Source organism: Agrilus planipennis, unplaced genomic scaffold (assembly GCF_000699045.2).
Source record: "Agrilus planipennis isolate EAB-ADULT unplaced genomic scaffold, Apla_2.0 scaffold106, whole genome shotgun sequence".
Classification (NCBI taxonomy): Eukaryota; Metazoa; Arthropoda; class Insecta; order Coleoptera; family Buprestidae; genus Agrilus; species Agrilus planipennis.
In genome coordinates this window covers 317,747-344,946 of record NW_020438893.1, presented here as the reverse complement: position 1 = coordinate 344,946, position 27,200 = coordinate 317,747, and the positions used below count along the sequence as shown (strand labels likewise).

The 27,200-nt window shown below is 32.3% G+C and overlaps 5 protein-coding genes across 9 annotated transcripts in view; 4 read left to right on the top strand and 1 right to left on the bottom strand.

The window, feature by feature from the left end:
- Nucleotides 1-3,400, top strand: part of LOC108736878 (discoidin domain-containing receptor 2-like) — a 45,135-nt gene extending 41,735 nt beyond the window's left edge. For all 3 annotated transcript variants that reach the window (XM_018469472.2, XM_018469471.2, XM_018469470.2), the window contains 2 exons: nt 268-417; nt 1,861-3,400. In XM_018469472.2, coding sequence (XP_018324974.1) covers nt 268-417; nt 1,861-2,013 — 303 coding nt within the window. In that variant the 3' untranslated portion in view covers nt 2,014-3,400. The remainder of the gene's footprint in view (nt 1-267; nt 418-1,860) is intronic.
- LOC108736879 (epithelial discoidin domain-containing receptor 1) overlaps nt 1-27,200 on the bottom strand; it is a 406,840-nt gene that overhangs the window by 366,384 nt on the left and 13,256 nt on the right. The window lies entirely within an intron of this gene.
- LOC108736883 (cytochrome P450 4C1-like) lies at nt 9,926-15,464 on the top strand. Of its 2 annotated transcripts, none has more exons than XM_018469488.1 (9): nt 9,926-10,185; nt 11,254-11,363; nt 11,439-11,529; nt 11,589-11,774; nt 11,990-12,059; nt 12,960-13,275; nt 13,865-13,933; nt 14,784-15,135; nt 15,210-15,464. In XM_018469488.1, the coding sequence occupies exons 1-9, from the start codon at nt 10,011-10,013 to the stop codon at nt 15,365-15,367; spliced, it is 1,527 nt and encodes a 508-aa protein (XP_018324990.1). In that variant the 5' UTR covers nt 9,926-10,010; the 3' UTR covers nt 15,368-15,464. The 2 variants fall into 2 exon arrangements, with proteins under 2 accessions (XP_018324990.1, XP_018324991.1); XM_018469489.1 differs by lacking the exon at nt 9,926-10,185 and adding an exon at nt 10,749-11,131.
- On the top strand, nt 18,023-21,238 carry LOC112904022 (cytochrome P450 4C1-like). 2 transcript variants are annotated; one of them, XM_025973066.1, is made up of 8 exons: nt 18,023-18,114; nt 18,192-18,282; nt 18,912-19,097; nt 19,203-19,272; nt 19,446-19,758; nt 19,808-19,876; nt 20,094-20,382; nt 21,030-21,238. In XM_025973066.1, the coding sequence occupies exons 1-8, from the start codon at nt 18,091-18,093 to the stop codon at nt 21,185-21,187; spliced, it is 1,200 nt and encodes a 399-aa protein (XP_025828851.1). In that variant the 5' UTR covers nt 18,023-18,090; the 3' UTR covers nt 21,188-21,238. The 2 variants fall into 2 exon arrangements, with proteins under 2 accessions (XP_025828851.1, XP_025828850.1); XM_025973065.1 differs by having other exon boundaries at nt 20,031-20,382.
- The window catches only part of LOC108736863 (cytochrome P450 4C1-like), a 4,015-nt gene continuing 1,379 nt past the window's right edge, over nt 24,565-27,200 (top strand). The window contains exons 1-7 of the mRNA XM_025973053.1: nt 24,565-24,656; nt 24,734-24,824; nt 25,454-25,639; nt 25,745-25,814; nt 25,988-26,300; nt 26,350-26,418; nt 26,573-26,930. Coding sequence (XP_025828838.1) covers nt 24,633-24,656; nt 24,734-24,824; nt 25,454-25,639; nt 25,745-25,814; nt 25,988-26,300; nt 26,350-26,418; nt 26,573-26,930 — 1,111 coding nt within the window. The 5' untranslated portion in view covers nt 24,565-24,632. The remainder of the gene's footprint in view (nt 24,657-24,733; nt 24,825-25,453; nt 25,640-25,744; nt 25,815-25,987; nt 26,301-26,349; nt 26,419-26,572; nt 26,931-27,200) is intronic.

Genomic DNA, 27,200 nt, shown 5'->3' with positions numbered 1-27,200 from the left:
ACGATTTTCCTGCTTTTCCATTTTTACGAAAACCACAGAGGCGTCTTGTTCAGCGTGCTGTCAAACCTACACTAGCAAGGAGATCGGGCTGAAACTATAGCTACAAGCTATCCAAGGATGGTACTATAGAATGTCACCTCAAGGTAGGCCTAGTGGCGTCATCTCTTGGTTAGGCCGGAAACTTATCAATCCACCCTCGTAAATTTTACGAATAAGCTTTGTTTTAGATTTCCTTATATTGTCAATGTATGTGTTCGTTTCTTTAAGGGTAAGTTTACGACAAAGAGCGACGTCTGGTCCTTCGCTGTAACCCTCTGGGAAATTCTTACTTTCGCGCGAGAGCAACCGTTCGAAGAATTCAGCGACGAAAGGATTATTGGGATTGCCACCTGTTATTACCGGGACAACGGAAAATACGTAAGTGAAAAACAACAAATCCTTTATTATTAAAGTCCGGAATCAAACGTGTCTCCCTCGTCTCCTTAAACAAATTCCAAACTCGCTCTTCTTCGTGAATAAATATATTTACGACTTATTAAATTTTCATGAAAATTAAATTGTTTATTTCGACTTGGGCTTGTTGTCCTTACTATTTTGAAGTAACTTCGTCGTGGGTTCAAAAAGGTTTGAAATCATTCTACAGGGTGTCCTAAGATCTACAAAAATAAATGCCAACCAGGGCTGGACAAATTATCCTTAATTACTTTTACTATATTAATCGATTAATGAAGAAATGATAATTCTTGAACAGCTTTGCGGACAACCTCACACAGAAGTGATTGTTTTCCTATTCCCTATTAGTCGATATCTCCAATTAATTTAAATAATCGATTATCGAGATTAAATAAAATAATCGATTATTTTCTAACACTTGATAAAATCGATTATTAGATTCAGTAATCTCCCAGCTCTAACACCAGCCCAAGAAGAATTAACAGATCCCGAGAAATTTTCAAGGATGACCTTTAGAAGCTGTTGAAAATCTCTGATCATTTATTTTCTAATTTCGACAGATTTGTCAAGAACTTTTAATACCTATTTGTTAATCTTCACAGAATTATCTAAAGATGGAACATCACGTAGAACGTACATCAAAGATCATATATTAAAAAATGTGTTTTTTATCCTTCGAAAATGGATAAAAAGTAGTTAATAATTCTAAAATACTGAAATAATTAACTTCTTATAACAAATAATCGGCTAAGTGTGTATTTCAACTTTTAGCTTCGGATTTTCCGAAACTGTATTCATAAAAGATTTTTCATTCTTATCGATCGTTTAAATAAAAAATGACCTTTAAATTTGAAATACAGTAACTCACTTTGCTCTCCCTTTTTCCTAAATTAGATGAATAATTACCTTTCAAACTCAGTCGTCTTGATAATAAGAAAAATGTACCTACCAATAGGAGCTTTTCTTGGCGGAAAAGTCTTCCGGAATCTTTTATTGTGGATAATTTAGGTAACAGTTGCGGTGAACCACCGATCCCTAAAGTTTCAGGTCAACAAGATGATTTATTACTGCATCCATACACACATATATACATATACGTATGCTACACCCGTAGCACCTGCTACATACATACAATGCTATGAAGTTCCTGTTCAATATAACGGGAAGGTGTTTGTATACTAACGAACCTGTACACATATAATTAATTTTCCCTTTGATTAGAATGGCTAAATTGATGCCTCCAGGATCCGGGTATCCAACAATATGTTCAATGTCGAACTCGAAGGTGTACATTTTCACGTTTGAAAAGGATAAATAAACTTTTAGTATTGCCATTTTATAAAACAAAATATTTTATTTTCCACTTTTATTGTTATGGATATCTACCGACTATAAATTTTTGTATAGAATTTACTTCCGCCCCCGCGGGGGTCATCCAAGGAAATCTACGACTTAATGTGCGAATGCTGGAATCGAAACGATTCGGATCGGCCAACATTCCAAGAAATACATTTATTTTTACAACGGAAAAATTTGGGTTACGACCCTGACCTGCATTAGAACAATGTCATCTAATTATTATTATTATTATTAATATGACAATAATTGTTATCTAGCATGTGATACTAGCTAAGTTGTATGAAATTATTATATTAGGCTACGAAACACTTTTAAAGATACGGAATTATTTATTTGTACGATCTCTCATAACAATAGGACTTTTCACAGATCAAAAAGGTCACTGACTAATCAGTAGATAATAATATACGCTACCAACACAGTGGTACCAAATTTTCGTTACACTATCACACTATTTTGTTGGCAGCTAATGGAACAAAACTAGAAGCCATCTCGAGTGGAGGGGGTTAATAGAAAATCGAAACTTGGAGTGGAAAGTCTTCGATTCCAGACTTCTGTGCAGAAGTTAAAATTTTTTTTTGTGCGCCGCCGTTAGCATGTGTCTGACGCCTTATAGTTGCGCAGTCAATTACTGCGCAAAGGCCCGAGCTTGACAGACTACCAACACTATGACATTCATTGTAATTTTATTGAGTGAAACAAGATACCAACAATGCATTTTTGTCTCGTAGTTTGTTTACGTGACGCAGTGATCTAGATCTGTGAAAAGTTCTATATAGATAAGTACTTAAGCGCATTATGGAAATTGTCGATTTTAACTCGCTGTTGCCTACTAGATTTCATATAAAAGGTTTAAAATATAGTAATAAAGTGTAATTTCTAATATTTGTTGCAAATTGTTGCATGTACCTACAATGTTGATAAATGTAGTTGGCTAAGAAATATTAATAACTACGTTATTTTTTTCGTGCATTCTAGGAAGAACAATATTTAAAAATAATAATAACTAAACCTAAAGATGCCTAATTATTCTAAAATTAACACACCTATACCTACTGAAAACAAAACAGTAAGAGTTTTTGTAATTATTAGACTATTTTTTTTCATAATTAAGCTGATTGCTATTTATTAACTTGATTGTTTATGAGATTTCTTAAACATATATACAAAACAAGAGTGTTCAATAAATTATACCTAATACTTAGGCTAAGTGCAATGTTTAAAATCCTATTTTTTTATTAAAACTTATAAATATGTACGGTAAAACTAAATTCAAGTAAAATCTGTCAGTTGTTGCATTTGAATTACGAATATCTCTGTTTATGTACGTAAAATATTTAGATACATATTTTTTTTTATTGAATTTCAATTATTTGTACTGTATCAATTCAATGTGCCTTTAGTGTATTGAACATTTTCGAAATATAATAATAGGGTCATTGAAACACCTACTAAATATAACGACAATTGTACACATAAAACAAACGGCTTTTTTTAACTAGTTTGTAGATTGTTTAAAACAAGTTTACTAAAAAAAAAATGTACCTATATTAGGATGCAAGCTTATTATGTACTATGTGCTGTATTAGTCAAGATTTTTTCATATTCTATTATTGTTAATATTTGTTTGTAAAACTTTGTATAATAAACACATTTTTCAACCAATTTTCCACTTTATTTGTGTATCTATTGTATAATAAAATTTATAAAAGTAATTTAATTTATACCGATTTATGAATATTTCATTAAATTATTATGATAAAATATGTTAGAAACAAGTATATTGTATTGAAAAAAATTAATATACAAAAACGTTTAAGTTTTACAAAAATATAATGAGCAAAAATATTATAAAATAGTTATGAGGTTCATAATTTGATCATTCGCGGTTATCGTAGAATATAAAGAATGACTCTAGACTCTAGAGCTTTATTTTCGCCAGGAACAAGAACTCCTGAAGGTGTCGTCCACGGGAGTCGACAAAATATTACTGACATGTAGTAAATTTGCTTTAGAAAAGCTGGTGAATCGTTCAGGTAAAGCAGCGGCGGCGCATGAATTATTACTTGAGATAATCAATAGAAACGTAATAGATATAGTAGGTTATTACAATCATTTCCGGCACTTGCACTTAAATTTATATTAATTTGTATTGATTAAGACCAAATCACAAATAAAGTACCATGTACGTACCATTAATATATGAACACCATATGTCAAAATGAAGTAATAGCATCAGCATTTGTCGAATTTAGAAATTGTCTAAATTTCAAACAGAAATCCAGTTTTATGAAAGTAATGGTCTAATTTTACTTTAGTACAAGGTGAAAAATGAAATATAAAATTGTCTTTAAGGTGACATGGCTGTTAAAAATTTAAATGCGGTTGTAAAAATACACATTTCATCGGTAATTTTCAAGACAGAACGGTATCGCATTGACGCATTAAAAAGTTTGACGATGCACACGGGAAATAATTTATCTGGCGAACGGAACGTTCCAATTTCCACAAAGATCAATATTGGAAGTAGTTTAAAGTCGAAACTTGTAATAATTTATTGGGCTTAGTGTGCTAGAGTAAATTTCTTCAATGTAGCGAGTGTTCACACAGGGATGGGATTCGGCAATTCGAAGTTTAATTTACGACCCGAACTGTTCGGTTTATATTAATGTCAGTTTCTCACAAAACGCCACCTACCGTGCTCTAACACCTGCGCTCATGCAGCTGCTGATGTAGCAACTTTACCTCTAACTTCAAGATAGACGCAATCACTAAAAACTGTATCAACTAGAGATCGGAGAAAATGATGAAGAACAATTTCGATCTCTCGTTAAGCATAGTCTGCAGTCACCTTAATCGTTCAGCTATCTTTTAGGTATCAGAAAGAGTGGTAGGACAGAGGGCGCTATCTAAGTCGATTAGAAATAGGCGAGATAGGTTGGTAGGACACGTCAGATATAAATAATTAGTATTAGAAGGTAAAACAAGAGTGAAGAGTGGAAGACGTGGACCTAAATTAGATTAATGTTCATAAATATCCCTGGCTTTAGGGAAATGTGAAGATAAGCTCAACTTGGAAACGTAAGTGACCTTACAGGCACATGACGATGTGCTATAAAAGACCCAGAGAGTATAGCAAACATATCTATATAGTGTATCAGAATACATTTTACAGTCTAGACCTTACGACAATTATTATTAAATTAAATCTTTGGCAAGTCTCATCTGTGTCTTCGTTATATTTTAATCTGCTTACGGCGAAGACGGAGGGTAGAAAGCGATAAATTGAATTAGTCATAGAATAGTACAAAGATTTCAATGTACATTAACGATAAACAGAAAGCATAGATACGAAAGGCAAATTATGCATTCTAGCCGTTCCAGGCGATGCAACCCAAATTTCCTAGTAGGTATTCCTAATAGTCATTATTAATTTGTTTGTAAACTCATACGTCTCCGGTGTGAACCAGTTCAATTTTCCTTTTGCTAATAGTAACCTAATCTAATCTACGTCTACGTCTGCCGCTCTAAACTCCTGTTTCTGCTTCTTATATGTCTCTATCTAGTCAGCTCGTCATACCTGAGAATAGTGTCTCTATACCAACCTATCTGGCTCATTTCTTGTTCATTTATTACTACGTCAAATGTCATAAAAAGGACTCTGGTCTTTTTAAGTTTACTCGCCCAAATTAACCAAGCACTTATTTGAAATTGTACAAATTCAATTACATTTTGGATAGTGCGAGAGTAGAAGTTATTGCAAGTCAATCTTGGCAGTTTAGAGGCAAGTGGCTGTTCCAAAATATCAAAGCTGTAATTAAGAGACAGAGCAACTCAAGTTAGTGGAATAGTTTAGAAATTACTTTGCCCCGGGTTGTTCATTTACAAGATTGATGCATGTGTTGTTGGGTGAGTTTGAACAAGTAATTTCAACGTCTATTTCTCTGACACGAAAACAACCGTTTCAGAAAAGATTAAGAACCCTCTTCGACTACGAACTGGGTTACTCGATCTTATAAAACGCTTTTAAAATCTACAACTCATATGTCTACATCATTAAACATTTTTGACAAAATTAACAACTTTTCAGAGCGGTAATAAACCAACTTAACCAAATCCTGATTTTCCGTTTTATTTTGACATTTTCTGGACAATTCAAAATGTGTATTTGCATCATTTTGTCAAATTGCTTGACCTATATTACATCAAAATAAAATAGTTCCTGTTTTTGTTAAAAAAACATGGATTTTGCCATATCAATGTCTGTTTGATAAGTTGTTGATAAAGTTATCAATTTTAACTGCTCGTATAAGTTAGATTTTGATGCACTATAGTGAAAGTATTTATAATAATATTATACGTTTGTTATGTTCTTATGATTATGAGTTTATACCTCGTAATTTCACCATTGTGAGGTCGATCGTCCGGCACTCTTTTTTTAATCATCATCATAAGATCGTCAGTCCTAAGACTGGTTGGACACGTACCTCCACTCTTTCCTATCTTGAGCTAAACTTCGCATTTCCCTAAAACTAGAACAACCTACATCCTTAACTATTAGCGAAACAGTAATCTAATCTAGGTCTACCTCTCTACTCCTCCTAACTCCTGTTTCTACCTCTAATGTCTCTGACTAGATCTTCATGCCTGAGAAGGTGTCCTATCTCGCCTATTTCTTATTGACTTCCATAGAGTCCTGTGTTCTTCTATTCTGTCTAATACCTCTTCATTTCTAACCTTTTCTATCCACGTTATCCTCATCATTCGCCTATAACACTACCTTTTCTTTTCCGCCGCTCCCACTGTCCATGATTCGCACCCGTACAACGCCGCGCTCCAAACATACATCTTTAACAACCTTTTTCGAATTTCCAAATTAATCGTTTGCGAGCATAGAAGTGACTTCTTTTTATTAAAGGCGACACGACCCTGCGCTATCCTCTGCTTTATCTCCTTACTACTTCTTATCTGACTTCCTAGATATTACAAAATATATACGGTACCTACTCCTACCGACGACCTATTCAGTTACTACTCAGTTTATTAAATTAAGAAAGTTCTTCTTAAAGCTGTTTCAGGTGAACTTTGGTTATTTTTCAGGAGATGTGGTAACGAGTGTTATCACATTTAACGGTTTTGGGATTTTCATATGAATTGTGTGTGCTTGTTAACTGTAGAGGATATGGGAGTAAAAGAATTCATTAATCATTTCGCTTTATATATCCTTGTTCCTTCGTTAAAAATTTTTAGATTGTCCTGTCCAGCGCAGTGAACATTGAAAAAGGTCCAATTATTTACGAGCCTCTTCGTAATTGGCTACAACACGGATTATTAACTAGTACCGGCGAGTCATATCAATCTTAATTATGAATCTACTGCGAAATGATATCGGAAAATAATCATCGCTTTATTTTTAATTTTTATGAAATACTTGGATCGTTACAGATAGTAAATAGCAAAGAGTTGTAAAACTCTAATACCAACGTTTCATTGCTGAATTTGTGGATATTTTTTGAAGCAACCCGAAAGAAATTAGAGCAGAAATGTGTAAAAGTGGTAACAGATACGTATATAGTCCGAATAATTTTAAAAACTACGCTTACATCCGTTGCAGATATGTTCTTAACTTAATAAGATAAAATTTAAAATGTTAAAATTGGTTTTCACCCTCTGGGAAACGGTGAAAGATGTATTTCACCTATTTCGGAAGATGCCATGGGCATTAAAATAGAAGATGTAGTTGATAAGCCAAATGATTGTATGCAAAATTTAATTCTATCTAATAATCATAAATGGATTTATAAAAGATGAGCAGATAGACGAAACTGGGATTCAAGAAAAAGTCGACACTTTTATGTTTGTAGTGATGAGTAAAATTAGTCTTAACTTTTCAGTCTTGGTCTTTCGAAAATGCAACACCAATCATCATCATCATAAGGTCGTCAGTCCTAAAACTGGTTGGACACGTACCTCCACTCTTTCCTATCCTGAGCTAATCTTCGCATTTCCCTAAAACTAGAACAACCCACATCCTTAGGTCTACCTCTACCCCTCCTAAATCCTGTTTCTGCCTCTAATATGTCTCTGACTAGAAAAAGTGTCCTACCAAAACCAAGATTGGACGAAATTTAGGTTTAGAGAAATTACTATAAGATAAGGAGTATCAGATGACATGAGCAAGACCAAAACCAAGATTGGAAGTATTTGAGCACGGTTATGAAGAACAAGACCTAATAAGCATGTCTGGAACAGTAATGCTATTAGTCTTACTTTAATCATAACTATATGTTCCAGGGTTACAGAAGTGAAATTAATAAAATACAAACTAGAAAGTCTTAATATTAATATTTAATGGTTACCGAAAAGCATAAAACGGTCCTGTTTGTATTAATATTTTAAAAATTTAAAAATTCTTAAGTGTTCATCCTAAATGAAATGAGATTACTGAAGAGCTTTAAGAAGTTAATTCTTATTCTTTTGATATTGTTTTCAATAACAACTTCACCTTCTGCTCTTGCAAGGTTTTCCAAGAAACGTTCGATCTCGAGAAGTATCCATATTTCATTCAATTTCACAAGTCACTTCTCCCTTTCTTCTACATTAAAATTCGAACGCGATTTCTTAGAACTGTTAGGGCAATATTTCAGAAAAGAAAAATCCCTTTCGCTATATTATTTTGGTGCACAAGTATGTACTCTTGGATAAATTAACTGACGAAATTGCTTACCACTCTTCTACTATAAAATGTGTTGCAATTATCTTTTGTTTTAACCCCAAATTTGGAAATTCGATTAAATATCTGTAAAACCTTACTGCATTCATATTCTATACGTTTTAAAAACAGTGACCCTTGTGTTAGAGCTTTTTATTCCCTGTTATAAAATGGAAAATAGTTAATAGTAAGAATGTTGAACTTAGCAAGGATCCATCAGTAATAGAATAGTTGTANTTAATTGAGCACATTAATGACAATATCATCGTGCTCATTCAGAGCATGTCATATACATAAGTCTACTGATACTTTTATAGTATACTTTGAGAAAGTACCAAATACTGTAAATAGGTATTTTATAACTTTTAGAAACAGCAATGGGGACCAAAATGAATAACGACAATCAAGATGAGAAGGAATATATAAAAAACATACACAGGTACGATAATGATTAAGTTAACAACCTGTCTCTCAAATCTAAGTCTGAAATTTTGATCATCGTTATAAAATCGTCAGTCCTAAGACTGGTTGGACACGCACTTTTTGTTTTTTTACAGCGCTAACTATTAATTAATTAAACTTATTAATTGTGATTCTTAATTATACAAAATAAACTATCTTGCATAATGTTGTAGACCCTGAATGCAGTGCAATAATAATCTTATCTAAATATTGCTTGTGCTGTATATACATCGGTCCACAGAGGCGGAATAAGTAAAAATTTTACTACATTCAGTGAAAATACAAAATATGAAACACTTTATAAATTCATATGCTTATTCAACTTCAACATTACAACTGACTACAGGATACCTAGTAGGTACTACAATTTGTGGGAAATTTTAACTATAGTTAATAGACGTATCTTTTTCCTTGATTACACTTGGGATTGTAGTTATTTGCTGCGTTTTGAGCATACCCTTGTTAAGACAGGAAGTGCTTCATTAGTAGTATAGACAAAGTAAAAAGAGATAACCGAATAATAGTAAACAGTGCAGCGGTTAGAAGTTTAGCTTAGGTACCTACGTAAAAGGTCAGGGTCGGGTTTATAAATGCCTGGTTAGAATTATATCTTTCTGAATTCCTGAGAATGTTGAACTTTCTTTAAAGTCCGATGCTGATAACATGCTCCAATTCTGCTTGTCTGCATGTCTTTCTTCTTTCTTTTTCTTTAATAGTGTCCGCTGCAATTCCTACCTGGCATCTCTTTTCTATGTTCACGATATTCCCTCCCTACAACTTCTGTAGTGAGTAAAAATAGACGTTCTATCAACAACTGCTCTAATCTAGTTATAGTTGAAGTTGAAAGAAGAAAGCAAATGCGACAATACGACTCTGTCCATTTACATTGCCCAGATAGTTAAACTATGTACGAATAGTAATAAATAACGACTGCCATGACTTCATAAATGCATTAAAGTATTTGCATTTCCCATTCTCGTGAAAAAGTGATAGCAAGTGTTGCATTGCAAAAATAAGTGCAACTATGTATAACTTTAATTCTGAAATGGTCCTATTATACCTAGCAATCCTCGTTGGGTTTAAATATATTTACAACAAGGTTTATAGGAGAATGAGGGCTTTTTGGACTATACTTTTAATACCAGGCCCACGTTCGATGTACGTTTTTGGGAATCTGTTTGACTTGTTGGACACACCAGGTAATTGTTACTAGATATTACACCACACTGCTTCTTTACCATCCGTAATTTTGTTTTGAATTATTATTTTAATTTGCGAACTGTGGTACACATAAAATAAAACATAATTTAAAATTCCATCTGTCCTGCATCCTCTTTTAGTTAGGTGTAGTACTGAAGCTGAAACCTTTTAAAATTTTCTTTCGTTTTATTTTGTTTAATTTTAAAACGCAAATTGGTTATAAAGTAGATGTTAAGGTCAAAGATGTTGCATGGTTTGCAATTAGTGTTCCTGAAATTATAATTTTGTAATAAGTTTGCAGTTACTTACTATTATTTAATGTGCAGTTAACACGTAAAAAATCATTAAAAAATCAGCAACTACAACGCGGTAAATTTAGTAGATATGCTTATGTAATTTTTGATTCACCTTCACAGTTTAACAAAGAAATATTTACACCCATGTTTTGTGTCGTCAAGACTAACGAGGAAAATGAATATAAACTATCAATTAAACACCTTACCTTCAAAACAAAAAGGTAATATTACATATTGCTTTATAAGACATATTCTAATAACAAAAAGGATGAACAAAACACATTCCGATCATATCAGTTGCATACAGATGGTTGATAATCTTTTAAAATCGTTGCTGCATACATATGTAATAAGATATAAACATTTTATGGGTAGGCACTTTATTTATTATTAAATCTCCTTCACAATTGACGGTACGTAATGCGTAATACGTACGTTACAATTCTATAAGTTAAAGTGTAAAGGTAAAAGTGAAAAGTGATGTTTTCTATTTTTCCGACGCTCTTTTATGTGATAATTTTCATCAGTTTTGCATACATAAGCCGGAAAATATACGATAGAATTAAACGGATAATAATTGTAAGAAAAATACCGGGTCCTCGTGCTCTATTTGTATTTGGAAATGTATTTGAACTTTTGGATTCTCCTGGTACGTACCTAGGTAGCGTTTTCAAAACGGAGATGAAAATCCAAAACAAGAGTTACAACATTTATTATTTATGGGATAGGGTTTGCTTAAACTCACAAAGAACTAAAACATTTTAATTCTAGAAAACATTTGGATGAAATTGAGAAAATTTGGAAAAGAATTTTATCCAATTTATAGGATTTTCTCATTCCATCTGACAGCAGTTAATTTGCTATCACCAGAAGATATTGAGGTATGGAATGATCAAATTCCAAATACTCTTGCGTATTTGCAGACAATGATAAAAATAAAATAGTTTGTGTTTTAGATAGTTTTATCTAGTCCAGTCAATATAAACAAAGGATTTTCATATTTTATGCTTCACAAATGGCTAGAGACAGGTCTCTTAACAAGTGAAGGTAAAACTTTTATTAAGTTATTAAGCTATTGATTAATCATTTTTCAAATTTACTTATAGGCCAAAAATGGCAAACCAGAAGAAAAATACTGACTCCAGCCTTTCATTTTAACATTTTGAGATCGTTTTCTAACATTTTCGTCAAGGAAACAGAAGAATTAGTAAAAGAATTGAATTTGGAATGCTCAAAACCTTATACCAACGTGGTTCCCTTAATTTACAGGTTTACCCTAAAGGCTATAGCAGGTAAAAACAATTAATTAACTACACATTTCTGTTGTTAGCCATTACATCTAAAATTAGTTTTTGTAGGTTCATTTTCATTAACATTAATTGAGCACATTAATGACAATATCATCGTGCTCATTCAGAGCATGTCATATACATAAGTCTACTGATACTTTTATAGTATACTTTGAGAAAGTACCAAATACTGTAAATAGGTATTTTATAACTTTTAGAAACAGCAATGGGGACCAAAATGAATAACGACAATCAAGATGAGAAGGAATATATAAAAAACATACACAGGTACGATAATGATTAAGTTAACAACCTGTCTCTCAAATCTAAGTCTGAAATTTTGATCATCGTTATAAAATCGTCAGTCCTAAGACTGGTTGGACACGCACTTCCACTCCTTCCTATCCTGAGCTAATCATCGCATTTCCCTAAAACTAGAACACGCCACATCCTTAACAATTTGCGAACAGTAATCTAATCTAGGTCCACCTCTACCCCTCTTAACTTCCGTTTCTGCCTCTAATATGTCTCTAACTAGTCCTTCATGCCTGAGAAGGTGTCCTACCAACCTATCTCACCTATTCCTTATTGACTTCCACAGAGTCCTCTGTTCTCCCATTATTTCTAATACCTCTCATTTCTAACCTTCTCTATCCACGGTATCCTCATCATTCGCCTGAAACACACCATTTCGAACGCTTCTAACCCGTTCTTTTCCGCCGCGCCCATCGACCATAGTTCGCACCCGTACAGCGCCGTGCTCCACACATACACTTTTAACAATCTTTTTTGAATTTCTAAATTAACCGTTTACGAGCACACAAGCCACTTTTTTTATTGAAGGCGACTCGACCGTCGCTATCCTCTGCTCTATATTCTTATTACTTTCGTCCTGACTTATCCGACCTAGATACCTAAAATCAACAACTTCTACTAACCTTTTGACCCTCTATATCTATCCCTAGTTTTACTGTATTTAATGATGTTGATCGCGTCTTCGATGTACAGATTGAAAAGTGTGCATCCTTGTCTGACTCCCTAATCAACAAAATGTGAAAAAAGTTTGCAAAAGAGTATAATTGCGCTAGATTATTAACGCCGATTTGTTATACAATTTTGAACACATTCAAATATCATCCATTTTTTCTTCATGAAAAGCTGAAACCATAAACTTGGTCTCATTTCTAGGATGGGCAACATTTCTATGAATAGACTTTTAAGGCCATGGCTTTTCCCTCAAATATTCTACAGTTTAACTGAACTGTACAGGATGGAACGCGCTGCTGTAAAAGCACTTCACGACTTTACAACTAGAGTTATTAGAAAGCGATTAAAAGAATTTCGGTTATCATCGAGCGTCGTGAAAGAAGAACAACCATCAGACGAATGTTATGGCGGGAAAACACGACTGGCAATGTTGGATCTTCTCATAAAAACAATGACTGAAGAAGGCAACATAGACGAGCATGGTATTCGTGAAGAAGTCGACACTTTTATGTTTGAAGTAATTAAAAGAAATATTACAATCAATCAATATGTTATAAATGATAGAGCCTGTTTTTTCATATAAAATTCTCAGAAACGAAACAGCTTTCGCGTATAAACAGTGACGTACATTTAAATATTCGTAGTGCTTGAAAGTTAATTACCTTTTCATATATTTGAATAAGTAAATAAATATAACCTATATGTGTATTAGAAAATATTCTATCAATTTTTTCTATTCTTATATCCAGAACAACTGCCGTGCATTTTAATAATTGTTAAATACAAACCCGGTTATTTCTTATTATTGATTATTCTTCTATTATATACTGTTTACAATAATTACATTTCGGTTTGTGTTAATTAAAAACGAATGTATGTTTCATTCAGTGTCCAACGAACTTTCAATCACTGCGGATGGGAAAACGCGGACAGACCCTTGTGTTTCAAGAATTAACCTGTCTCGATTCTGAGAATTTTACATCAACAAATTTTGAACCTACATATTTTTCTCAAATTTGAAAATTAAAGTCAATTTCGGTATTGTTTGATTCAATTATATTTCAACATTCTATTCAATCCTAATTCCATTGGTTTTTTACTTACAGGGTCATGATACTACTGCTACATCACTCTGCTTTTCTTTAATGCTCCTGGCATGCCATCAAGAAATACAGGTTTGTTGCTATCGATTTTTTTACCAATTTTGTTTAAAACTAGTGACCCGCCCCAGCTCCGCACGGGTGCAATGCTGATACTAAATATATTTTTGTTTTGTTTAGATTATTATCGAAAAGGGGAAATCTTCAAAAGATACCCCCTGAACATACTAAATATACTACAGAATGTCTTTATATACAACATTCATAGTTTTTTTGTCATTAGACAATACAAACTGGCCTCCCGGTCGGTACCGCCGCAACCGCTATGTCCCTGCATTTTAAATCTGTAATATCTTCGAAAATATTCATTTAAATTAGATGCTGTAAAGGGCCATATTGATCTATATTAAATGCACAATGTATTTAAAAGTACTTAATTGGATAAGGATTAATGCTGTATTGCTTAAAATCGCTTCGTAAATAAGCCATTATTTCTCGTAAAAAGTAAAGGATAAAAAATGGTTATTGTGGGTTATCCCTAAGAGATAGACATATACCATCCCGGACTTTTTTGTAGACCTTTTTAAGGTGTACAATACTGTAGTATATTATTTTGATCTATCTCGTAGGGTTCAGCCAGCGTTTGCAATGTAAGCGCAAAAAATGTGTTTATTTACATCACATTAGAAACCTCAAAATTATCAGTGTTTTCCTACTATATTATGCATGTATTATACATATAAACCTTCCTCTTTAATCACTCTATCATTTAAAAAACACCACATCAAAATCCATTGCATAGTTTTAAAGATTTAAGCATACATAGGGACAGACAGCGGAAAAGCGACTTTTTTTATAGTATGTAGCGATATAAAATAAGTTTGTTAGAAATGCATCAATTGTAAAAATTTTATATTTTTATTAGAACAAAGTTCGAGAGGAAGTCCTAGAAGCTTTCGGTAATGCAAATAATGAAATAACGTTTAAGGATTTACAAGGATTATCATACATGGAAATGTTCATTAAAGAATCTCTGAGATTGTATCCAAGTGTACCATTCATAAGCAGAAGATTAGTCGAGCCTGTTACTACTCCTTCAGGCTACTATCTACCACGAGATACGGAAGTAAACGTTCACATCATGGACCTTCATTTGAATGAAAAACTATGGCCTGATCCTTACAGATTTGATCCTGACAGATTTTTACCGGAAGCTACGAAGCATCGACATCCTTTCGCTTATATTCCTTTTAGTGCAGGACCAAGGAACTGCATAGGTAGTTTTGTATATCTATATAATACGAAAAATCTTTACGTAACTGACATATTTAATAAAAATAATTTATGTTAGGTCAAAAGTTCGCAATGTTGGAGATGAAAGCCTTACTTGCGGGTGTTGTACGAAGTTTTCGGTTGACAGCTGTAGATACACCCGACAGCCTCATACATGTTGTGGATTTAGTGAATAGGACAAAAAATGAAATCAAAGTTAAATTTGAAAGACTATAGTGCTAGTTAGTTTTGATGCTGTTGTTGTTGTTATGGTCTTTGTGTGGTTACTAGTAGTATAAACAAGTAAAAATAAAATATATCTATTCTCGTCAAATGCTTAATTATATAACTAGTCTACCTAAATTACCCTCGAAAACTTCTTGCCGGTTACCAGTAAATTATTCTAGTGAACGTTCAAAAATAATTGAGTAAAAATTGATGAAACTAATAGAACGAAATTAATAAAACGTGTCCACCCTTGATTTTTATAGTTCTACAGTTGATTCAAAATTCTCTTGGAAACGAATTCTTACTTGGATCATTTATTTAACTTCACGAAATTCACCGTAGCTTTAGAGAATACTTCCCTACGACTGAACGATATTAATATCCGAAATGTTACAGATAATAGACATTCAATATAAATTATCATTGTTTGACATTTATAACGAATTGTATTAGTAGATACGATGTTTAACCATCAGATTGGAAAAACCTATACAAAACCCAGATAGAAATGAGGTCAGACGTATATTACTACAGCTTGAAGTCTTGCTTATGCAAATTTATCGAATCTATCTAAAAAATAAATTACAATGATGCCTCAAACAAACTGCCAAAAGCTCAGTGTTTTAGAAAGTCAGCTCTATTTGTGATAATACATACTAGCAATCCATCTACATAAAGAAAAATTAAATGTTGTTCAGAACGGCTGGGCTAATTTAGCTAATATTTCTAAAAAAAATGTTGGTAATAGTCTGAATAACGATTTTAGAGAATGAAAATCTAGAATAAACTATTACAATATTAAATGCTATAAACAATCTGACTTGCACGTACTCAGAATATATTAAATAAGATGTAGCTTGTCAATGCAAATTGTATGAAAATCAAAGAATGAAATTAATGGACAATTTGAAACAATATAAAATGCAATTACGTAATAAACTTAATTTATATGTATGTACTTGTCTAAATGTGCATTTAATTTCTTCAGCAATTTTATTTGAAACTGTAAAAAAAAAACAATAAAACGATAGCACATCTTAATTAAGCATAAAAGAATGATTAAAAAACGGTCTTATCCCATAACAAAAATTAATAAAGAAGGATCTAAAATTACGCAACTTTCTTCTATTCATAATATACAAAGTAATTGTTAATTAATTTTGCAACTTCGTTTCTAATAACTTAATTAAAGTTAGCATCATTAATTGTGATGTTTAATTGCACAAAATGTACTACCTTGCAGAATTTTGTTGACACTGAACCAGTCACAATAATAATAAGTTTATCTAAGTATTACTCGTGTAGTAAGTATAAGGTAAATCGGACCGCAGAGTCGGAATAAGTAAAAAACTTTACTGTTTATTGAGAATAATGTTCTCGTAGAAAACAGGAAAACAGGTTATCAAAAACCTACATAAAAACAATCTATTTTTGACCAATTTAGTAAGTTATTATTAATTACAGTGGTAAATTCGTTCGAAGAGGTCCCGTAGCCCTTAAAAATAAATTGTAAATTCTTCAGATTTGTACTCAAGCAGACAATAAAAACAAGTCTTAAGTGCTAAACGCGGAGGATTATAATGCTGTTACATACTCTCTTATAATATGGGTATACATATAATAGATAACAACCCCTTGCGGTAGGAATTCACATACATTTTCAGTAGATTTGAACTGAGCGGCCGAATTTACCACTACCTTTCATTTTTACTAATTAATCTTCAATTGTCATAATTATTAGTAGATAATTAATTACTCGCTCACCCAATCGCTTCTATGATCTCGTAACTATAACTATTCTTTTTGTGATCTAGCGGCAGTTATTTATAAGGGCTGGCTTTGTTCTAGAAAAATTCCAGAATGTATCTGTAAGAGAATCTTGGCTTTCCGTATAGCTATACTAATCATTTGCGTTAGATTCTCGTAAATAATTTAAACTACACTACGTCGTAAGTACGGTACTGTTTATCACATCATTGCACTGTTAAACTCTGTATAATATATATATATATATATATGGATACTAATAAATGTATTTATGTATAATTCCCAATTGCGTGAAACAGTGATGTTTAGTAAAATTGTTTCATTGGAAATAAGTGCAAGTATGTTTAATTTTTGTTCTAAAATTCCCTTGTACCTAGCAATCCTTGTCGGGTTTGGGTACATTTGCTGGAAATTTTATTGGAAAATAAAGAATTTGTGGACTATACTTTTAATACCAGGTCCACGTTCGCTATACGTTTTTGGGAATTTGTTTGACTTGTTGGACAGTCCAGGTAATTATTATTGAATATCACACATCCCTTTCTTACTATCCACAATCATTATTTGAAATATTATTTTAATTTGCGATCTTTAGCACAATTCTCAATTAAAATTTTACTAATTTATGACAAATTTGGGTTTGGTTAAATACGTTAGTAAGGTTCATAACGAATTTTTAATTTTGCTGAAAAATTGTAGTCCCTTTTGATATTCATGACATGATTACGATTACTTAGTTTGCAAATGTTGAAAACGCCTTCGCGGCCTCATGACATGCTGATAAGGACTTGCCGGTTTTTTGATTATCAAAGAATGGTGTTGGTTGTAAGTTAAGAAAAATTATCACAAGTATCTCTAAGCAGAATTTTTTAATTCTAGAAAATATTTGGATAAAATTCAGAAAATTTGGAAAGGAGTTTTATCCAATTTATAAAATTTTCGCATTCCATGTGACAACTGTTAGTATGACATCGCCGGAAGATATTGAGGTAGGTATAGAATGTCCAAGTTCTAAATAATCTTCACATATTTATGTGTATTACAACCAAATATATGTATATTTTAGAAAGTTCTATCCAGTTCAGTTAATATAGACAAAAGCTTTTCATATCATTTGCTCCATAACTGGTTAGGGACAGGTCTCGTAACAAGTACAGGTAGGACCCTTTTTTAATATCCAGTATGCGACAACAGCTTTGTCGTATCTGTGGAAAATTTCATAATTTTGGCAAGCAGATAAATGCCTCTATCAAATACAGTAGAATCCGCTTATAATGTCATCGAACGAAAATCACAAACACGTCATACTAAGCAGGCCTCATAGAAAATAAACAACTTTCTATTTTGGTTATTTATTTAATTTCATAGAGAGAAGAACTGCAAATTATATATATTTATTAACAGAAAAAGAAAAAGAACGATGAATTGTAATATCAATATACACAAGAAGGGTCAGAAAAATGAGCGCAAATGTTATTATTAATCATTTGGGTCACTATAGCCGCATTTGATTTGTTGAAAATTAGTTATAATAAACGATATGTCATTTTAAACTATATTCGAACTTTCCTATAGAGAATTTAATATGAAAACCAAACTTAACGCTGCAATTACTTCATATTAAGCGGTTGGTCAATACAGACGGAGTCATAATAAACGAATTCCACTGTCTTATCGAATTAGTTATCCACAGGTAGCTATTGGTACCTATACTCTCACTTACTCAATGCTTAAACATTTTTTCCGATTATATTTTGAATAATAATAAATAATCTGCATTTCATAGGGCAGAAATGGCAAAATCGAAGAAAAATATTAACTCCAGCCTTTCATTTTAATATTTTGAAATCGTTTTCTAATGTTTTCATCAGGCAAACAGAAGAATTGGTTAAAAAATTGGATTTAGAATGTTCGAAACCTTTTACCAATGTGAGTCAACTAATTTACGAGTGCACCATAAAGATTATAGCAGGTGAAGACTAAAATCAACTATATATTGACGTTATTGACTGTTAAAGTTCACTTTATATGTTTAAGACGTACGAAAATACAATAATTATTACTTCATAAATTCCAGAAACAGCAATGTGCACGAAATTTGATAATGACAATCGCGATAATGAAGAGTACATGAAAAACGTACACAGGTAGGGCACTGATTAATATTTAAATTTACTAATAATAGGTTAACTTAAAATAATCCCGCCATATTATTATTAACGTCAATTGTTTAAACAATCTTGACGATTATGAAAGAATAATTTTTGAGAAAAGAATAAGTGAGAGTGAGACAAACCAGAAACATGATTCTCATTTTTAGGATGGGTGTAATTTCCACGAAGAGGTTATTGAGACCATGGCTTTATCCTCAGATATTTTACTGTTTAACTGAAATGTACCGGATGGAACGTAATGCTGTAAAAGTCCTTCATGAAATTACCACGAGGATGATAAGAAAGCGACTAAATGAATTTCGGCTGTCTTCAAATATCGTAAAAGAAGAACAACCAGAAGAAACCTGTAGTGGTAAACTACGCCAACCTATGTTGGACCTTCTTATAAAATTAATGGTTGAAAATGGGAACATAGATGAGCATGGTATTCGCGAAGAAGTTGATACTTTTATGTTTGGAGTAAATAAAAAAAAATATCGATATCATTATCTGAAGTTTTTGTTTACAGGGTCATGATACAGTTGCTACATCACTCGGCTTCTCTTTAATGCTATTAGCATGTCATCAAGAAATACAGGTTTGTTTCTGTTAGCTTTTGCTCAATTTAATTTTAAGTTGAACAATAAATTTGGTACTCATCGAAACATCGAAACTAATTGATTCGCTTTAAATAATAGTAAAAAGGAGTAAATGAAACCAATAATAACTGTAAAATGTTCTGTTTTTGTCAGAACAGAGTTCGAGAGGAAGTCCTGGAAGTTTTCGGTAATGCAAATAATAAAATAACGTTTAAGGATCTACAAGGATTATCGTACATGGAAATGTTCATTAAGGAATCTCTGAGATTGTATCCGAGTGTACCACAAATAAGCAGAAGATTAGATGAACCTATTACTACTGCTTCGGGTTTTTATCTACCAAAAGACACAGAAGTATACATTCACATTGTGGATCTTCATTTGAATGAAGAATTATGGCCTGACCCTTACAGATTTGATCCTGACAGATTTTTACCGGAAGCTACGAAGCATCGACATCCTTTCGCTTATATTCCTTTTAGTGCAGGACCAAGGAACTGCATAGGTATACGTTAAATACAGTGTAAACTCTTTATAACGTCACTCGATTTAACGACAAACTCCTTAAAACGTCGAAATTGCTTGACTTTGGTCGGTTTACATTGTTTTCTATACAATATTACACTCTATATAGCGTCACGCTCACTCTATTTAACGACAACATTGCGGCATTATAAATCATTAAGCAGTACTTTCTAAGTTGCCGAAATAGATAAGAACTGTAGCCGTGTACTTTGTTGAAGAATACGATCCTGTCCCTCCACGAAGCATCAAACAAGCACTTGATGCAGCGAAACTATTAAAAAAATACTTTTTATATAAACAAGTTGATCCAGCAGTATCTCAAGATATGAGTAAGATACGTAACAAAATACAATTAAAACATTGGAGCAGTAAAAAACATCAGACGAAGATAACAGACTATACGCAATGTATGAATAATAATGTTCGTGTGCAAAATGTGTACTATATTGGTAAATGCATATTATTATAGAATAGTAAAATAATATCTTTTATTTCTCTCCAATTAACGACCACTCTTTATAACGCCGAAAAATGTTCAGTCCCTTAAGTGTCGTTATATAGAGTTTTCACTGTATTATGAAAAATCTTTACGTAATTGACATATTCAAAAGAAATAATTTTTGTTAGGTCAAAAATTCGCAATGTTGGAAATGAAAGCCATACTTGCAGGGGTCGTACGAAGTTTTCGGTTGACAGCTGTAGATACTCCCGACACCCTTATACATGTTGCAGATTTTGTGAGTAGAACAAAAAATGAAATCAAAGTTAAATTTGAAAGACTATAGTGGTAGGCTAAGCTACTTTCGATATTGTTGTTGTTACAGTTTTTACTATAAGTTTAGTCTTTGGGCGATTAACACTAGAACACTTTTTATTATATCTATAATGATTGTAATGGCAAACAAAAGTAAAAATAAAATATAATATATCAGTTTTTATGGAATGTTTAATTGTTTAATTAATTGAATTTTGCTTCAAACGGTTATTGGGACTTTAACAAGGCGATATACCTGTTAGGAGAAGGACCTCTAATGTGAAAATTAATTTTTAATTTTTTAGCCACACACCCTCGCCGGGAATCGAACCCGGGTCAACAGCAACAAATTGTCTCTCATTAACCTAAGGTAGTTTATAGTAAGTAAAAAATTGAAAATGAATTTTTACATTAATATTTCATACTAGCTGTCCCGGCAGACTTCGTACTGCCCCAATCGATATATAAAAGACCTAAATTTTTGTATAAAATAAACTTAGTTGACAAATGTCAAATATTATGGTTGCGTTCAGAAATTTAATTTGACAGAACTTAAGATTTATCAATCTACATAAAAATAATCTGAAAGATAGTTAACAACTTTCATATTTATTCACCTTTTACTTTAATCATTTTACGAACTCGTTTTAAATCGAAGAAACTTCAAGTTCTTGTTAAGTTCGTATTGAACACCATCTTAAATTTGTAAAATATTTTATTACCTCCAATGATCATTTCATCACATATTGGCTGTGTTTAGTATTTCTTTCACTTGAAGAAGTCATTGTGTGCCGAAAAGACCATTGTGTCGTTAAAATACTTTGTCACTTTAACTTCGTGGTTAATTTCAACATTCAGTTTTGGCACAGCCATTTGCCTGTTCATAGTATTGCAAAATTGCACATAAATATTTTGTTTTTCACTTTCTTTGTCAGATTGTGGGCTTTTCTTACTGCTGTTACTGAATTTAGTTCTTTAAACATTTTATCATTGTCTAAAACATGGAAAATTGAAGGAAATACTTCTTTGGGTTGAACTTTCGATCACAAGATTTAAAACATTAGTGATGTCCATTACGTTAGCATTACCAATTAAAAATTTCAAAAGCGCAAAAGTAGATTACTTGTAGTAAACCTGTCGTGAAACAAAAAACTTTTTCTTTCGCCTTTAGTTTTTTTTATTGCGTGTCGAGTTAGCACCGCCAGCTATCAAAATCCGCTTGAATAAGGACCAAGTAAAAACCAATTGCGAAAAGAATGTCGCTTTTTTGTTGCTATACAAAAATGTTTAATGAGCTAAACGGGTGGAATATGTTTTTCCAACTATGTACATCTGAAAATATCATCTGCTTCTCTGAAAAGTGTCCTTAACTAACCAGTCTTAAAATCTTTTTAACAAAGCGTAACATCATCCGAAAGCTTCAAATTGTATTTGTTGAACCTACGTTATTTTATTATTTAAATGAAAATACTATACTACGTGGTATTTATCAAAAGATGATACCTCCCTTTGACGATTGCATGTAATGGAATATCCTTATGTTCGGTTCTAATTTGCCATTAGGGTACGTGAAAGAGAATTTTGAATTGCATTTATTTAGGAAACGGCTATGGGCATTCTTTGCTGCCTCGGACAATTTGTCGAAGATTTCATAATTGCAGAAATAATTCAGGCGCATATATTGACTTGAAATAATTATTTGGCTTCTATCCCATCTATAAAAACCCAGTGAAGTCATACGATCAATTTTTGAAAAGCTTGAATTGTGAACGAGATCTGTGTTTGAAGCATCCACATGCAGAAACTACTGAANGTCTTATCCCATAACAAAAATTAATAAAGAAGGATCTAAAATTACGCAACTTTCTTCTATTCATAATATACAAAGTAATTGTTAATTAATTTTGCAACTTCGTTTCTAATAACTTAATTAAAGTTAGCATCATTAATTGTGATGTTTAATTGCACAAAATGTACTACCTTGCAGAATTTTGTTGACACTGAACCAGTCACAATAATAATAAGTTTATCTAAGTATTACTCGTGTAGTAAGTATAAGGTAAATCGGACCGCAGAGTCGGAATAAGTAAAAAACTTTACTGTTTATTGAGAATAATGTTCTCGTAGAAAACAGGAAAACAGGTTATCAAAAACCTACATAAAAACAATCTATTTTTGACCAATTTAGTAAGTTATTATTAATTACAGTGGTAAATTCGTTCGAAGAGGTCCCGTAGCCCTTAAAAATAAATTGTAAATTCTTCAGATTTGTACTCAAGCAGACAATAAAAACAAGTCTTAAGTGCTAAACGCGGAGGATTATAATGCTGTTACATACTCTCTTATAATATGGGTATACATATAATAGATAACAACCCCTTGCGGTAGGAATTCACATACATTTTCAGTAGATTTGAACTGAGCGGCCGAATTTACCACTACCTTTCATTTTTACTAATTAATCTTCAATTGTCATAATTATTAGTAGATAATTAATTACTCGCTCACCCAATCGCTTCTATGATCTCGTAACTATAACTATTCTTTTTGTGATCTAGCGGCAGTTATTTATAAGGGCTGGCTTTGTTCTAGAAAAATTCCAGAATGTATCTGTAAGAGAATCTTGGCTTTCCGTATAGCTATACTAATCATTTGCGTTAGATTCTCGTAAATAATTTAAACTACACTACGTCGTAAGTACGGTACTGTTTATCACATCATTGCACTGTTAAACTCTGTATAATATATATATATATATATATGGATACTAATAAATGTATTTATGTATAATTCCCAATTGCGTGAAACAGTGATGTTTAGTAAAATTGTTTCATTGGAAATAAGTGCAAGTATGTTTAATTTTTGTTCTAAAATTCCCTTGTACCTAGCAATCCTTGTCGGGTTTGGGTACATTTGCTGGAAATTTTATTGGAAAATAAAGAATTTGTGGACTATACTTTTAATACCAGGTCCACGTTCGCTATACGTTTTTGGGAATTTGTTTGACTTGTTGGACAGTCCAGGTAATTATTATTGAATATCACACATCCCTTTCTTACTATCCACAATCATTATTTGAAATATTATTTTAATTTGCGATCTTTAGCACAATTCTCAATTAAAATTTTACTAATTTATGACAAATTTGGGTTTGGTTAAATACGTTAGTAAGGTTCATAACGAATTTTTAATTTTGCTGAAAAATTGTAGTCCCTTTTGATATTCATGACATGATTACGATTACTTAGTTTGCAAATGTTGAAAACGCCTTCGCGGCCTCATGACATGCTGATAAGGACTTGCCGGTTTTTTGATTATCAAAGAATGGTGTTGGTTGTAAGTTAAGAAAAATTATCACAAGTATCTCTAAGCAGAATTTTTTAATTCTAGAAAATATTTGGATAAAATTCAGAAAATTTGGAAAGGAGTTTTATCCAATTTATAAAATTTTCGCATTCCATGTGACAACTGTTAGTATGACATCGCCGGAAGATATTGAGGTAGGTATAGAATGTCCAAGTTCTAAATAATCTTCACATATTTATGTGTATTACAACCAAATATATGTATATTTTAGAAAGTTCTATCCAGTTCAGTTAATATAGACAAAAGCTTTTCATATCATTTGCTCCATAACTGGTTAGGGACAGGTCTCGTAACAAGTACAGGTAGGACCCTTTTTTAATATCCAGTATGCGACAACAGCTTTGTCGTATCTGTGGAAAATTTCATAATTTTGGCAAGCAGATAAATGCCTCTATCAAATACAGTAGAATCCGCTTATAATGTCATCGAACGAAAATCACAAACACGTCATACTAAGCAGGCCTCATAGAAAATAAACAACTTTCTATTTTGGTTATTTATTTAATTTCATAGAGAGAAGAACTGCAAATTATATATATTTATTAACAGAAAAAGAAAAAGAACGATGAATTGTAATATCAATATACACAAGAAGGGTCAGAAAAATGAGCGCAAATGTTATTATTAATCATTTGGGTCACTATAGCCGCATTTGATTTGTTGAAAATTAGTTATAATAAACGATATGTCATTTTAAACTATATTCGAACTTTCCTATAGAGAATTTAATATGAAAACCAAACTTAACGCTGCAATTACTTCATATTAAGCGGTTGGTCAATACAGACGGAGTCATAATAAACGAATTCCACTGTCTTATCGAATTAGTTATCCACAGGTAGCTATTGGTACCTATACTCTCACTTACTCAATGCTTAAACATTTTTTCCGATTATATTTTGAATAATAATAAATAATCTGCATTTCATAGGGCAGAAATGGCAAAATCGAAGAAAAATATTAACTCCAGCCTTTCATTTTAATATTTTGAAATCGTTTTCTAATGTTTTCATCAGGCAAACAGAAGAATTGGTTAAAAAATTGGATTTAGAATGTTCGAAACCTTTTACCAATGTGAGTCAACTAATTTACGAGTGCACCATAAAGATTATAGCAGGTGAAGACTAAAATCAACTATATATTGACGTTATTGACTGTTAAAGTTCACTTTATATGTTTAAGACGTACGAAAATACAATAATTATTACTTCATAAATTCCAGAAACAGCAATGTGCACGAAATTTGATAATGACAATCGCGATAATGAAGAGTACATGAAAAACGTACACAGGTAGGGCACTGATTAATATTTAAATTTACTAATAATAGGTTAACTTAAAATAATCCCGCCATATTATTATTAACGTCAATTGTTTAAACAATCTTGACGATTATGAAAGAATAATTTTTGAGAAAAGAATAAGTGAGAGTGAGACAAACCAGAAACATGATTCTCATTTTTAGGATGGGTGTAATTTCCACGAAGAGGTTATTGAGACCATGGCTTTATCCTCAGATATTTTACTGTTTAACTGAAATGTACCGGATGGAACGTAATGCTGTAAAAGTCCTTCATGAAATTACCACGAGGATGATAAGAAAGCGACTAAATGAATTTCGGCTGTCTTCAAATATCGTAAAAGAAGAACAACCAGAAGAAACCTGTAGTGGTAAACTACGCCAACCTATGTTGGACCTTCTTATAAAATTAATGGTTGAAAATGGGAACATAGATGAGCATGGTATTCGCGAAGAAGTTGATACTTTTATGTTTGGAGTAAATAAAAAAAAATATCGATATCATTATCTGAAGTTTTTGTTTACAGGGTCATGATACAGTTGCTACATCACTCGGCTTCTCTTTAATGCTATTAGCATGTCATCAAGAAATACAGGTTTGTTTCTGTTAGCTTTTGCTCAATTTAATTTTAAGTTGAACAATAAATTTGGTACTCATCGAAACATCGAAACTAATTGATTCGCTTTAAATAATAGTAAAAAGGAGTAAATGAAACCAATAATAACTGTAAAATGTTCTGTTTTTGTCAGAACAGAGTTCGAGAGGAAGTCCTGGAAGTTTTCGGTAATGCAAATAATAAAATAACGTTTAAGGATCTACAAGGATTATCGTACATGGAAATGTTCATTAAGGAATCTCTGAGATTGTATCCGAGTGTACCACAAATAAGCAGAAGATTAGATGAACCTATTACTACTGCTTCGGGTTTTTATCTACCAAAAGACACAGAAGTATACATTCACATTGTGGATCTTCATTTGAATGAAGAATTATGGCCTGACCCTTACAGATTTGATCCTGACAGATTTTTACCGGAAGCTACGAAGCATCGACATCCTTTCGCTTATATTCCTTTTAGTGCAGGACCAAGGAACTGCATAGGTATACGTTATATACAGTGTAAACTCTTTATAACGTCACTCGATTTAACGACAAACTCCTTAAAACGTCGAAATTGCTTGACTTTGGTCGGTTTACATTGTTTTCTATACAATATTACACTCTATATAGCGTCACGCTCACTCTATTTAACGACAACAGTGCGGCATTATAAATCATTGAGCAGTACTTTCTAAGTTGCCGAAATAGATAAGAACTGCAGCTGTGTACGTTGTTGAAGAAGACGATCCTGTCCCTCCACCAAGCATCAAACAAGCA